At 49.7% G+C, this 14606-nt stretch overlaps 1 protein-coding gene across 1 annotated transcript in view; it reads right to left on the bottom strand.

Moving 5' to 3' along the window:
• nab (NGFI-A-binding protein homolog) overlaps positions 1-14606 on the bottom strand; it is a 526490-nt gene that overhangs the window by 14973 nt on the left and 496911 nt on the right. Inside the window, exon 12 of the mRNA XM_075693896.1 lies at positions 13966-14190. Coding sequence (XP_075550011.1) covers positions 13966-14190 — 225 coding nt within the window. The remainder of the gene's footprint in view (positions 1-13965; positions 14191-14606) is intronic.

Below are 14606 nucleotides of genomic sequence, written 5' to 3'. Positions count from 1 at the left end.
CACTGTCGTTGAAAAGAAAAGTGTACAATCATTGTTTTCTACTGGTGCTAAAATAAGAGGAAGAAACTTGAAGGTTAACAAAGAAGCTCAAGAACAAGTCAAGGTCTACGCAAAGAGCGATGGAACGATAAATGTTATGTGTAACGTTAAGAGACAGGAAGAGGGCGGTGTGGACCAAAGAGCAAATGGGGATAGCCGATATTCTCGATGACACTAAGAGAAAAAAAATGGACAGGGGCAGGCCAAGCAATGCGTAGGGTAGGTAACTGGCGCACCGTTAGTTACAGAATGGGTACGAAGAGAAGTGCAATCGAGGACGGTAGAAAGCTAGGTGGGGTGATGGCATTAGGAAACTTAGAGGCGCAATTTGGAATGAGCTAGCTAAAGACATGGATAACTGTAGATCGCAAAGAAAGGCCTTGATCCTGCCATGCACATAAAAAATAGGCTTTTAATGACGTTGCTAATTTTTCAGTAAGAATTTGCCAGAGTTCAGCGCTTGCGTATACTTACTGTCTTTGCCTACGGTCTGCGTAAAATTTGTGCTACTTACTTTTATCGTGTATCTATACCAACCTACCCAAATAACTCTCTTATGCACACATACTCAGTGACTCAAGATGGTGGTTTCGAACCCTGTTCCCTCAGCACAGTAGCTCGACGCGCTACCCGTTCGACCATGTAATACCCTGTCACCCAGGTAGGCGGGAAAACCGTTAAATACGAAAGTACATGAATGCGTAGGCACATACGAGGGCGAATCAGAGTATTTGCGCCTATTGTTTTAGCCAAACTACGGCTGTAACTACAAAGTCAAGATATCCATTCCTAGCGGTGAACCTTCTTGGACTGGCGCGGCCTTATCTGCCGGTAGCTTCACGGCACGGCGCTGTTGTTTGTGTTAAAGATGGCGGTTGTGTTCCAAACGTCCACGGCGTACGAGCAACGAAGTGTGATAGGTTTTCTATGAGGCAAGGGACGAAAGACCATTGGAATCCACAGGGAAATGCAGCCCACGAATGGGGAGAAGTGTCTCGCTTTCAGAAGTATGAGGTGATGGTGTTGTGAGTTCCCAAAAGGCCGTGAAGACTTGCATGACAATGAGTGTTCGGGGAGGCTGTGTGCGTCGCTGACTGACGACCACATTTCTGAAATTCACGGCTGTGATGGGACAAATGTCTGAGTCGGCGTGGGGACTATGCGAAAAACATATTCTAAGGTACCTAGAATAGTACGTATGTTTGTATGACGTATGTACATGACATTTCACATAGATTCAAAAAGGTTGCGGCAAGAAACGACGTCAGATTAGTTTGTTGTGCGCCTTTTAAGCTTGCAAAAAGCTGCATGGGGGTCTCGTAGCACAGTTCGCGAAAGAGTACGTGCAATACCAAGAATGTCGTGAAGCAGCGCACGTGCGAACATGCGTAGTGTACAGTGTTCCTTTGAAATGTGGTAGAGGTTACATAGGACAAACCGGTCGCTGTGTGAATGATAGGATGCGTGAGCATGCGAATCTAAAAACCATAGGCACAGGAAGTAATCTGCTGCTCCATTGTAAGGAGTGCGGTTGTAATCCCATCTTCAGTGACGTTTCAATCTTGGTGAACGCTAAGACTCAGCAGGAAAGAGAGTTGATTGAAGCCCATCGCATCTATAAACTTGGCCTCGAGAAGTGTGTAAGCGCGCCATCTGTGTTCCTTACCAAGAAAGAGGTTTTATTTCTTGATCAGTGTAGACGTGCATAGATAAGGTGTTGACCATGTTTTTGCTATGCTGTGCCTTGCGCATGTTCAGTACGGACTTGGGGGAGTCGTTTTCATGAATGACGTTCAGTTGTTAGTCCAGCCACCTTCCTGTCACTTTGTCTATGCCTGCTTCTCGATTTTTTCTACTTTCACGTTTGCTGGCCTTATCCTAGTATTCCTCAAGGACAGTAACCGGACGCTATGGCAGGCTGCGCCACCAATGCACTGCCTAAGTGCCGTTCTCCAATAAAGATATTCACCACCAACGCTTTAGCAAACTGCGCCATGAATGTACTAGGTACGTGCCGCGGTTCAATTAACCTCTCGACAACTTAGATGACTGTTCAGAACAGGCGCCTAGTCCTGTCGTCTTTCTTGTGTCTGTTGTTTTGCGCTAAACAAAGTATTCTTACATGACTGTGTACGTGCCGCTGGGTGTGCTGCAAGCGAGGAGAGAATTGTCGGCACTACGCTTCTCGTCTCGGAGGCCGCGCATGCGCTACTCTGCAGCGCCACAAGGTGCCCCGTAGGTGAAACGAGCGTGGCGAGTGAGTTCGTGCAAGAGAAAATTAAATGCGCAAATGAACCAGTGGGGGCATGACAATCCCAAAACATAGGCGCACCGAAAATTTCTGGAACCATGTAAGAGCGCTGGGAGCTCCAATTAATCGTTCCAAAACGCGTATGAGGGATGAACAAGGTAATATCATGTGAAGGAGACGGTGCGCAGCACTATATGCAAGATGAACCTCATCTACAAAGGAAAAGGTGATAAGGATAAGGCGAGCTCGTACAGGCCAGTTACGGTAGCCTTGCGATACATATGTAAAGACAATGCAAATCACAAAAATAGAACTGTCGAATTGGGTGGGAAAAATGACGTACTGGGACAGCTGCAAAATCGATTCACACCTGAGATGCTCTTAGAAGAATATATTTTGGACTACCTCAGCGCATAGAGATTTCAGTAGCTCACTAAGAGACCTTTTTGGATAGTATTTATAGATAGTAAGGGAGCCCACGTCAACGTAAGCAGGGAATTGTTATGTAATATTCACAAGAACAAAGGCATAGACGACGAAATCGTGGAGCTGCTGAGAGTGATATATAGAGACATCAGAGTACACTTTGTATGGAAAGGCGGCAACTGAAATAAACTGTTGGAACTCACCCCAGAGATTGGCGCAAAGATGCCCTCTGTCTCCTTTATTCTTCATGCTTTACGTTAAGGCCATACAGAGGCGATCCGAAAACAGTGAATCAGGGTTTGATTTAAGCTAGACTCGTAATGAGCAAAGGGTGCAACAAAAGGTATGTGGACTGGTGTATGCAAACGACGTAGTGCTGCTAGCGGACAATGCAAGAGGGTTACAAGGACTTGAGATGTTGTGTGGCAAAGCAACGACCAATCTAGGCCTTGTTATCAATGCGGTAAACATGCGCGAAGTACAATGCGAAAGCCACATTGGGTAGATAGTCGAAGAACAGTTGCCACGCGATGCTGGGCGCTGCTAATTTTCCCGTAACGAGCTCCTCTCGTGAGAGAACAAGCACCCCAAATGGAAGAAAGAGTTGCCACTGCAGGGGAGAGCGAGGTCACGCCAAAGACTAATGAACGTTTTCCGAAAGAAAGCCGTCAAGAACTGGTGTCTGCCCTATCCTGGAAAGCAGCGGAGAAAACCAGTAGGGAGTAAAATATCTTCAAGACTTTCGCTCCGCCTTTGCGCCCGCTTGAACTTGGTGGAGCCGCGGGTCCGATATTTCGCCTGCGACAGTGTTGTTTGTGCTTCTTGATTGGCTGTTCTCCTGGTGGGTTGTGACCTGTGTGTGATTGGCTACCGCCAGGAGGGACTGTTCAAATAGAGGTGTTATAATGACAGGGCAGAGAGAAAACAAGCTACTCTGGGCCACAGAAACGAGGCTCCTCCAGACGCTCGTTGCTAAACATCTGTTTTCACATCCTTTTCTGTTTTACCTATTGAATGATGTAAATAAGTTTCGTTCAAATGCCGTTATCACTGCTGTTTTTCAATTTCTCTATTCTCTAACTTATCATTTTTTCAACTCGAAGCCACCGCCATGCTACCATATGGAGCCGGGTTCGTGACATAACCTAGCGCCGCAACAACTGGTGATCAGCCGTGCCATCTAAAGCTACAAGCGGCAACAAGGGTCGGCCAGCGAGAGAGCAGCTTTCTCGAGACATCGATCACGTGTGGGTGAGTGCTCGGATTTTCCTTCCTTTGATGTGTGAGGGTTGGGTTTTAGAACTGGTAGATAAATTTGCTGAAACCCAGACGTTAGATATGCTCGGATTTTTGTTTTGGAAGTGGCCGGCACTCGAAAGGATCATGGACTCGCAGACGCTGCATAAGCCGGACCTGCTGCTGTTGTGTGAGGAATTGGGATTGACACAAAAGGTCGGACCCGAAAACTCATTATCAGACAAGCAATCGTTGATTTGGGAGCCGATGATGAGGAGCTCAGCGAAGAATGGAGCCTCAGCAAACAAAAAAAGGAAGGGTAGCCCAAGAAGGAAGGAAGGGAGGAAAAAGACAGGAGCGTGAGGCAAAAAGGCTGGAGCGCGATATTTCACTCCGGAAGTTGTAACTTGAAAAATAGGACGGGCAGTTCTCCCCAGCAAGTGCTACCTCTTCTCAACAAGGAGTCAGAGTTCAAAACGTCCAGGTACATTCAGCCATATGTGGTATCAGGGGATATCGGTTGTTGTGCGGCTCAGCAAGAAGGACGCAGACAACTACGAGAAGGTGAAGGCTTGCCCTCTCAGAAAGTACAGACTTGGCGCAGAAGCGTTTAGACAAAGATTTCGGGGCTCGAAGAAGCTGACGGACGAGAGCTATGCTTCGTTTCTGTACAATGTAAGAGTAAACTTAACCGCATGGTTAAATGGCACTGAGTCCTACAGTGACAGGCACACTGTAGTGGAGAGGATCCTGTTGGAGCCGTTTTACAACTGTGTCCTAGAGCAGCGAAAAAATTGATTACAGCACCGGGACGACGCGCGACAAAAGCGGCCAAACTCGTCGACGAGTGCGCATCGCGCCGACAGCTTAGCAGCAGCCTCGCAGCTGACGGGGCCTACGAATCCAAAATATGTCCGAATAACCGTTATGGGAAGCACCCTTCGAGCCCGCGAGTTGAGAGAGAGGGTAAAAAAAGTTCCCTTCAGTTAAAAGTGAAACGAAGTACTACGGTGAACTGAATGAAAAAGTGCCCAACGCACAAAAGGCAAAGAACGCTTTTGAGAACAGGAAGCCGCTCATTTCCTAGAAGTGCAATGTGCCCGGTCCCATAGCGGTAAACTACGAAAAAAAACAAGTTGTTGGAGCCTTACATGCATGACCTGGCAGTGAACGGGAAACCGTGCAGAGAACTGCGCGGCTCGTCGGCAACAACGGATGATCCATTGTATGTGTCAGACTACTCAGGTCAATGTGCATGGATCCACCAGATGGGAGAAGAACGTAGTGCTTGCTTGCCAATCGCGACAGTGGCCATCGAGGGTTCTTTCGGTAAGCTAACAACCGAAGCTGCGGTTTCAGGAAAGCTCTCTAAATGCTGTCCGCATTTGTTCTCAAACAGATCACATATGCTATTGCGAGAGAGGAGCATTATTTTCGGTGGCCGGGTTGAACAAGCTGTGAAGAAGAAGACGCGCCTCGCGGCACAGCCGCATCGCCAACGCGCGGCTCGTCTCGCCTCGCGCTGTTGATTGCTGGCGTCCGTTTGGACAGTGTTTCGGGCTGCTTCGCCGTTCCCGGTTGCTGTGCCTTTACATTAGGAGCCGCCAATAAACCTTTTCTCAATTGGTGGAGGTGCGGGGTACTCAAACCCCGTCGCTTGAAACCCTGGAGCTGAGATCAAGAACGCTACCACCCGCCATGACCAACAGCTCCTCCCAAACGGCACCGACGCCACAGTCCATCACCTGCACCGGCGTTCCACGACAACGCGACCCCAAGGTCTTCAGCGGTGCAGACGACGAAGACGTAGAAGACTGGTTTGCGTCATATGAACGGGTGAGCGCGCACAACAAGTGGGATGATCCAGCCAAGTTAACTCACGTCATCTTTTACGTGGCTGGTGTTGCCCAACTGTGGTTTCACAACCACGAAAGTGACGTGCCCACATGGTCAGTCTTCAAGACAACCTTTACGGAAGTGTTCGGCCGACCCGCTGTTCGCAAGCTGCGTGCCGAACAGCGCTTGCGCGCCCGAGCACAGCAGACGGCGGAAACGTTCACAAGCTACATAGAGGACGTCGTGGACCTTTGTAAACGAGTCAACGCCGCAATGCCCGAAGCTGAGCGAATTCGCCATATACTGAAAGGCATCGACGACGGCGCATTCCTGATGCTCCTAGCCAGGAATCCGCGCACTGTGTCTGAAGTTGTCAGCCTGTGCCAAAGTTACGATGAGTTAAGGAAGCAACGCGCTTCGACTCGGCGTCCTTTGGGAAGCGACGAGTTGTTGGCGAGCCTTGACAACATGTACGACCCATCCTCATTCTTTCAGCGGGTCAAGGACTTTGTGCGTGAGGAAGTTGCCCGCCAACTTTCTTTAGTCCCCTTCACTCAGGAGCCCACCTCCCGTCTTCCAAACTCGCTCCGCACCCTCATTTCCGAAGAGGTCGCCCAAGTTGTCCCTTCCGCACACCATCAGCCGCCTGCAGCCGCGAATCTCAACTCTACGCGGGCAGTGCAGCCTGTCGCCACGCCTCTCACCTATGCGCAGCCAGTCCTGCCTGTGGCCGCGCCTCTTACGTACGCGCAGGCAGTACGCAGGCCTCCACCGGCGTCTTTCACGGCCCAGTCCCAACCGCTGCCACCGGAAGCCCATGCTACATCTTGGACCGCACCGCGAGCTAATCCTTGGCGAACACCTGACAATCGACCCATCTGTTATTCTTGCTGCACACCCGGACACGTCGCCCGATATTGCCGCCGTCGTCCTCAAGCGTTCGGCGACGCCTCGCGGCCCTTCCAGTACGGCAGCGAGCCATTTCGCCAATACGCCGCTCCTTCCCCCCAACCGTATGCTCGTGCTGACATCCCAGAATTTCCTTCGCGTCGCTCGCCATCCCCTCGCCGACGCTCGCTCTCCCCAATGCGTCGGCGACCCGCACCACCTGACCAGGAAAACTGAACGTCGTAGTTCAAGAGGCAAGAACTGCGCCCCAATCGAACTGTCAAAGTCCTCGCGCCTCTCCTGCTAACGTGGTCGAAATTTGTGTAGAAGGTGTTCCAGCATTCGCTCTTGTGGATACCGGCGCAGCCGTTTCTGTGATAGCCGCCAAACTGTGCCGTTCGCTGCGCAAGGTGACCACGCCGCTTTCTGGACTGTCGCTTCGTACGGCAAGCGCGCAGCACGTCACTCCGCACGCAGCCTGTACTGTGCGTGTGCTTATTCACGGCATTGTTTACATCGTCGAGTGTATTGTTCTTCCCACCTGCTCGCAGGACGTCATCCTCGGATGGGACTTCTTATCCAGTCATAAAGCCGTGATCGACTGCGCACGCGCCGAAGTTGAATTTGCCCCTTGTGACGCACCCTTGGACGACGATTGCGACCGCCCTTCTAAACTTACCGTGCGCGAGGACACAGATATTCCACCTGGCTCCTTCGCCCTCGTACCCGTCTTTTGCGATGCCATCGCTGATGCAACGGTCCTCTTCACGCCGTCCGACGTCTTCATGGGCCGTAAATCTCTCCCACTACCCTTCGCGACGCTTGACATGGCTGGCGGCTGCAGCAATATATACTTTTACAATCCCCTCTGTGCGCCTATTACGTTGCTCGTTGGTGAATGCCTTGGCTTCGTGGAACTCCTCGACTCTTCGTCATTGGTTGACGTCCCTGGAGACTCTTTTGACGTCGACCCCGGCCAACCATCTTCGATGTCCGCGCTCGAGGAAACGTCCAGGGTTGCGTCATCGCCGATACCCTCACACCTGCCGAATGCGCCGACCTTCTTGATCTCCTGCACAAATTTAGAAGTTCATTCGACGTTTCACAACCTCACCTGGGCCGCACGTCGGAAGTGCAGCACTACATTGACACCGGTTCACATCAGCCGTTACGTCAACGACCATATCGCGTCTCTGCCGAAGAGCGTCGTGTCATTACCACCCAAGTCGAAGATATGCTGCGCCGGGATGTTATTCAACCTTCGCACAGTCCCTGGGCATCTCCTGTCGTTCTCGTTCGCAAGAAGGACGGGTCTATTCGCTTTTGCGTCGACTACCGTCGGTTAAATAAGGTAACGCGCAAAGACGTCTATCCTTTGCCGCGCATCGATGACGCCCTCGACAGTCTTCAGGGAGCAGAATTCTTCTCGTCCCTTGACTTGCGTTCAGGGTACTGGCAGGTCCCGATGGCTGCGGCCGATCGCCAGAAAACCGCATTCATTACGCCTGACGGTTTATATGAATTTAAGGTGATGCCTTTCGGGCTTTGTAACGCCCCTGCCACCTTTGAACGACTCATGGACAACACGCTGCGTGGCCTCAAGTGGTCTATATGTCTGTGTTACCTCGACGATGTCGTGGTTTTCTCGCCTGATTTTCCTACTCACCTGCTCCGCCTCAGACAAGTTTTGACCTGTCTAACGAACGCTGGCCTTCAACTCAACCTCAAGAAGTGCCGCTTCGCCGCGCGAGAGCTCACCATTTTAGGCCACGTTGTGTCCAAGCACGGCGTTCTACCCGATCCTTCGGATAGATTTCGGAATGCCATATTATTCATCGGACAAGCACGGCATACCATCCACAGACTAACGGGCTCACAGAGCGATTTAACCGCACACTTGGTGATATGCTCTCTATGTACGTGGCATCTGATCATGGTAACTGGGACCGCATCCTTCCATTCGTCACATTCGCGTACAACACCGCGATCCAGGCCACTACGGGATTTTCACCTTTCTTCCTCCTGTATGGCCGCGAGCCTACGCATACCATCGACACGCTCCTTCCATACCGTCCTGACGCCTCCGAGTGTCTACCTGTTTCCGAAGTCGCCCGACAAGCCGAAGAATGCCGCCAGCTAGCGCGCTCCTTTACGGCAGAGCAACAGCAGCGCCAGAAAGAAAACCGCATTGACACGCATCCCAACACGACCTACGCTCCAGGCGTTCTTGTGTGGTTGTCGGTCCCTTTCCAAACGCCGGGGCTTTCCTCGAAACTCGTCCCAAAATTCGAAGGGCCTTACCGAGTCTTGGAGCAAACATCCCCGGTGAATTTTCTCATTGAGCCCCTGTAACCACCTGAAGACTTGCGCCGGCGTGGACGTGACATTGTCCACGTCTCGCGTCTCAAGCCCTACCACGACCCTCTGCCTCCCGATTCTTAAGGTGCCAGGATGGCTCTTTTTGTCCGGGAGGAGATTGTGAAGAAGAAGACGCGCCTCGCGGCACAGCCGCATCGCCAACGCGCGGCTCGTCTCGCCTCGCGCTGTTGATTGCTGGCGTCCGTTTGGACAGTGTTTCGGGCTGCTTCGCCGTTTCCGGTTGCTGTGCCTTTACATTAGGAGCCGCCAATAAACCTTTTCTCAAAGCATAAACCCGTTCAAAGGCGCGAGAATCGGCAAGTAAACTCACTTCCGAGAGTTACACTAGGGAGGAAACACCCAGCAAGACTAGGGCGGAAACGTATGAACGCATTGCAGATCACGATAACGAAACACCCGAGACCACTCAGCCGGAGAATCAGTCTCGCGAACCGCTGAACGAGGATGTCCTTGAGAATGCGTTATTGCCGTCAGTGTCAAGTAGTTTCGCTATACTCCTAAGTGGGAATAGAGAAGAGTGGGCTACTAAGGAAGTGGAGGACCCCACCATACAGGAGATCAGAGAGCGCCAGCGAAGATGTACTCCAGTAAAGGAGAATATTTGTTTCCAGCTGAGAAGATGTGTGTTGTATTGCTTAGGTTAAAAACACGGAATGGGGCGAGATCAACTAGTCGTTCCCCAGAAGAGTCGCGCAGACTTGTTGCAGCTTTCCCATGGCAGTTCTTGGTCGTGTCAACTTGGAACCAGGAAAACAAAGCAGAGGCTGTTACAGGATTATTATTGGCCTGGATGTTTTAAGGACGTGGAGAAATGTGTGCGGTCATGCGACACATGCCAGCTTCTCGGAAAGGCGCAGGATAAGTGGAAAGCGCCGATGGTTTCAGTACCGATTATTACCGAGTCATTTCTGCGGTTAGTGATAGATGTAGATGGGCCACTTCCTATAAGAGAGACAGGGTACCGGTATATACTATGTTATGCCAAGCCACAATGTATGGAGAAACGCTTACACTACGTGAGGTGACATTGGATAGTGTTTTGAATTTGCTGTTGTTGATTTTTTCCCGAGTTGGATTTCCTTCCAAGATTCAAAGTGATCAAAGCAGTGTGTTCACAACTGTCCTCACCGCCTCATTTCTAGAACGATGCGGCATAAAAATAGTGTACAGCTCAATTCATCGTCCACAGAGAAACAGCGCAGAAAAGTGGCATCCCGTTCTCAAGCGCGTCCTCAGAGGACTGTGTTATGAAAATAAGCGCGAATGGAACGCATGCCTACCAGCAGCCGTTTTCATTTCCTGTCGGCGCCACAGGAATCCACTGGTTTCTGCCCCACCGTGTTGGTTTACGGAAGGTCACCGCGCTCACCTTTGCGAATCGCACGGGAAACGAAGGAAGGGCGCGGAGAAGGCCCTACCGTGGTGGAGCTTGTTTTGAATCTGCTGGGACTCTGCATTATGCTAAAAGAACTTGTAGAGGCCAGCATGAAATGAGCTCTGGCTCGATCCAAACACTACTATGATAGGACCGCACGTCAGAAGACGTTCCGTATCGGTGACAAGGTAATGTTACTAAGAGCCTCAAGACAAAACAGGCTGCAAGTACAGTGGGAAGGGCCCTCTGAAGTAATTGCGAAACCCTCTGACACCAACTAGGTGGTGAAAACCTCGCAAGAACGTGAGGCGGTGCGCATTTATAATTGTAAAATAAATAAAATATAATGATGATAATGATGATGATGCATTACGTGCAAAGAGAGTTAGTGGTGAATATGACCCTAAACCTTCCTGAACACATGGAGGACAACCTGGTTTGTCTAAGTGGAGGGGGAAGTAGAGCTCAAGAACTCCTGAAGAGGACGCAGCAGAGAGGGGAACTAAAGAAATACCAGTTGTCTGATGTTGGACAAATTATAGACGAGTTTAATTAATGCTTCACCGACAGACCGGCTAGAACTTATTTGACTGGGCACGACATTGAGCTGACGTCCGAGGAACCAGTGCAAAGAAAGTGTTATCGATTCTCTCCTAGGCAGAGAGAAATCCTTGACATGGGAGTGAAGCGCATGCGAGTATTAGGAGTGCTTAAGCCCTCCGAGAGTGAATAAGCTTCACCTATAATATTGGTGGAAACTCCGGGTAAATAACCAAGGCCCGTAGCAGACTGTCGGAAATTAAATGCTCTCACCAAGAATTAAGTGTATCCAACTCCAGATATTGAGGAGAGTGCGGCACAGGTGAGCCGAGCAGCCTATGACTATGCTGGACTCTATTCGAGGGCACTGGCAAGTACCGCTCAGAGAGAGAGCCAGCAGATACGCGTCATTCGTCACATCAACAGGCAGCCATCAACCGAGAATGATGAGCTTGGGACTCAAAAATGCTCCATTTTATTTTTTTCGCCTCATGGATAGGGTTCTAAAAGGTTTTGAGGCATTTGCCGTGCCATACTTAGATTACATCGCAATATTTTCTGATTTATGGGGAAACCATTAGGTGCATCTTAGAGTGGTGCTCAGCCGTTTGCGTCAAGCTAAGCTTGCCGTAAAGACCGACAAGTGTTGTCATGCAAGGGCGACCGTAAACTATCAGCGAGGTTAAAATATGAGCGGTAGCAGACTATTCTTGACCGAAAGCTAAGACGACGGGCATTCGGGAATTTTTGGGGCTCACTGAGTATTCTAATGAATACATCCGGTATTATTCAACTTTGGAAGCCCCCTGACTGGTGCTCTCCGAGGGACAGAACCGACAAACGTAGTCTGGGATGAAAATAAGGAAGCTGCCTTCTTAAGGCTGAAGGCTACATTGATTAGCCGTCGGGAATTACGATCTTCCGATTTTAACCGAGAATTCATGGTCCAGTGGGACACAAGTAATTGAGGACTAAGTGTCCTCCTCTGCCAGAGGTATGACGACAGTAAAGAACATCCCGGGCTCTATCTGAGCCGAATACTGTGTTCTCGGGAGATTGCATACTGCGCGTTGGAAAAAGAATTTGCTTGCATTGTGGGGGCCATTCAGAAATTGCAATGCTATCTCAGGGGCGCCAGATTCACTGCAGATACGGACCATTGTCCCCTGGCATGGCTACAAACCGCAACATCAAAAAGCAGTCGCCTCCTGAGGTGAAGCCTCATTCTACAGCAATATCATTTGGACATAAAATACATCAAGGGCAAGTTGAATGGAAACGCTGCTGCACTTGGTCGCTCTTTCTAAGCGGTAAAGGACTGCTCTGAGCAATTACTCAGAATTACTGCTGGAGTTTTATTTGTTTATGAGATTGTGTGTGAAGATGCGTAACGTAGCACTTCTGATTCATCAGAATAAGCGTGTCCAGGGAGTTTTGAGTGTGTGAATTTCGCAAACAGGTACTAAAGAAAAATTTATCATCATCCCTCTTTTGACCTGGCTTGTGCAGAGGGAGATGAGTGCTTGCTTGCGCACGTGTCTGGGTTTAGGGAATGTGGTCGGCGAGACAATCTGGCATTGACCTGCAGAAAATGAAGCCAACTCTCTGTGCAGCAGTGGTGACTGCTAAGCTCCATGACTATTTTGGCGGCGGCAGAAGGGGGGGGGGGGTCTTCCGGTCTAGCCTCAGCACGACGCTGTTGTGCATATTGACGTTGCTGTTCCCGTCGTCGCTCATCGTTCTCACGCTTCTCTTCGGGAGTCCTAACAATGTGTGAGCATTTCATGGCGCTATGAGAACACAAATTAAATCAGTTGCTAGGCGGGTTATTTTACATATGAAAGGGCGGTGACGTCACTCGCTGCTTTGTATGCTACAGTTGCCGCTTCCCGGCAATTGCAGCTTATGCAACCGTAATCTTTATCGGTTAACGCATGCGGCGAACGCTACGTGCTTCGCATTCTTCGAACGCCCCTGGTCATCTATCATGTAGTTGACTCTTGTTTTGTCCTTTCCTTTATTTAAACGAATACTAGGGTGTGTCTTCCATGCGTAAGATGGGTAATTCTAATGGAGATAGGCCCTTTTCGCCTCAATCAGCGAAACAGTTTTTTGTGGACTGTTATGTCGACGTCGGGAGACGAAGAAATCCCAGGATCAGAGTCATATATTGCCACGCTGTAAGAACAAGTCTAGCATGCTTGAATATCATAAGCAGGCCAGCTGACTATTTGTCACCGCCCAGTTACAAAGAAGATGCCAATAAATCATCAACATCATCATTATTACAGCGCGAGAAAGGCGCCGCTTTCCGCATAACGCATTTATCAGTGCTTGCACGTACCAGCCTCTCATGCATTTCTTAGGTCACGCACAGGCTTTGGGGCAACGCCACTAGATGGCGCTGGGTGCTCTTATGGAGAGGCGAGGGAGGATTGCCTGCTGCAGGACACGCCCTCGTGCATCACTCTGTTCGAGGATGGCAGTACGTTGTGTCGCTGTATTGATTCAACACTAAACAACATCGTCGACAGTCATCGTGAGGTTGGTTCTTCGGATTTTGTTATCATTATTAACATTATTCTTAATACCGCGTTTTATGATTGCGGATGTGCCAGCTTAGAGATAAATAGAAGATACAGATAGCGCGTGCGGGAAGGGAGGTAAGAGAGACACCACTTTCACTACACTACACGAGTTCGTAAAGCATGAAAGGTAAAAAAAGCAAGAGAAGCGCATGTAACAAAAAAACGTAATGGAAATACGGAAATGCTAAACTGATGGAATATGCATTTAATGCATCCAATGAAAACGCACCATGTGATGCAAGTGCCAACATTGTGCGATACGTAACATGCACAGCAATAGCACTACCTTAATCATTTCCGTGTACGGGAAAGAAGCACCGGATGACTGTTATCAACAGGAAATGAGGCGAAGTTAACGAGGCCTCACAGTGAGTAACCACAACATTGAAGACAGAGTAGGCACCTACCCTCGTCCATAAGAGTCTCCTGGACAAGCTGCTTGGTAATCTGCGCCGAGGTCTTCTTAACGCTGGCCATTTTCATGTTGAAAACGTCTGCGGCACTCGGCGGAGGCTGGTGCTGCTGAGAGGAAGCCAGGTTGCTCGACTGGTTCGAGTCCTGAGATGGTGAGTCATGTGCGTCGTGACTCAGTGTCGGCGATGAGTTGTTGCTGTATGCCGAGAACTGTGAATCTGCGTTCAACGATGTCACACAATGTCAGTTAAATCAGCACAGCTACGAGAAAACAGCAACCGGAGGCGAACGTGTCCAACGCATTCATGCGCAAGCAGCTTGCAGCAAGGAAATAAAAATAATAAACATTCACTTTAACTGCCACGAGAACAGAGAGCGATATCCTTCGACAGAATTTTAACATCCGATGTCATTATGTCGTGTCAATTAATCACGTGAATCATGTCTACACACCAATCGCCCAGAAAATCATCTTGTTCGAACTCTCAAAAAATTGAAAGATGGACATTCTTTTGCACATTTTTTTTTTGAGGACTGGAAATTCGACAAAGCTGCTGTCATCGGGGGATAGATAAATAGGAAAAGAACAAACGAATTCCCTAGCCATTCTTGGCATAGCGGCCGCCCCACTCCT

This window comes from Dermacentor variabilis, chromosome 5 (genome assembly GCF_050947875.1).
Source record: "Dermacentor variabilis isolate Ectoservices chromosome 5, ASM5094787v1, whole genome shotgun sequence".
Classification (NCBI taxonomy): domain Eukaryota; kingdom Metazoa; phylum Arthropoda; class Arachnida; order Ixodida; family Ixodidae; genus Dermacentor; species Dermacentor variabilis.
Note: the sequence above shows the minus strand (reverse complement) of the source record. Positions and strands in the feature narration are given on the sequence as shown.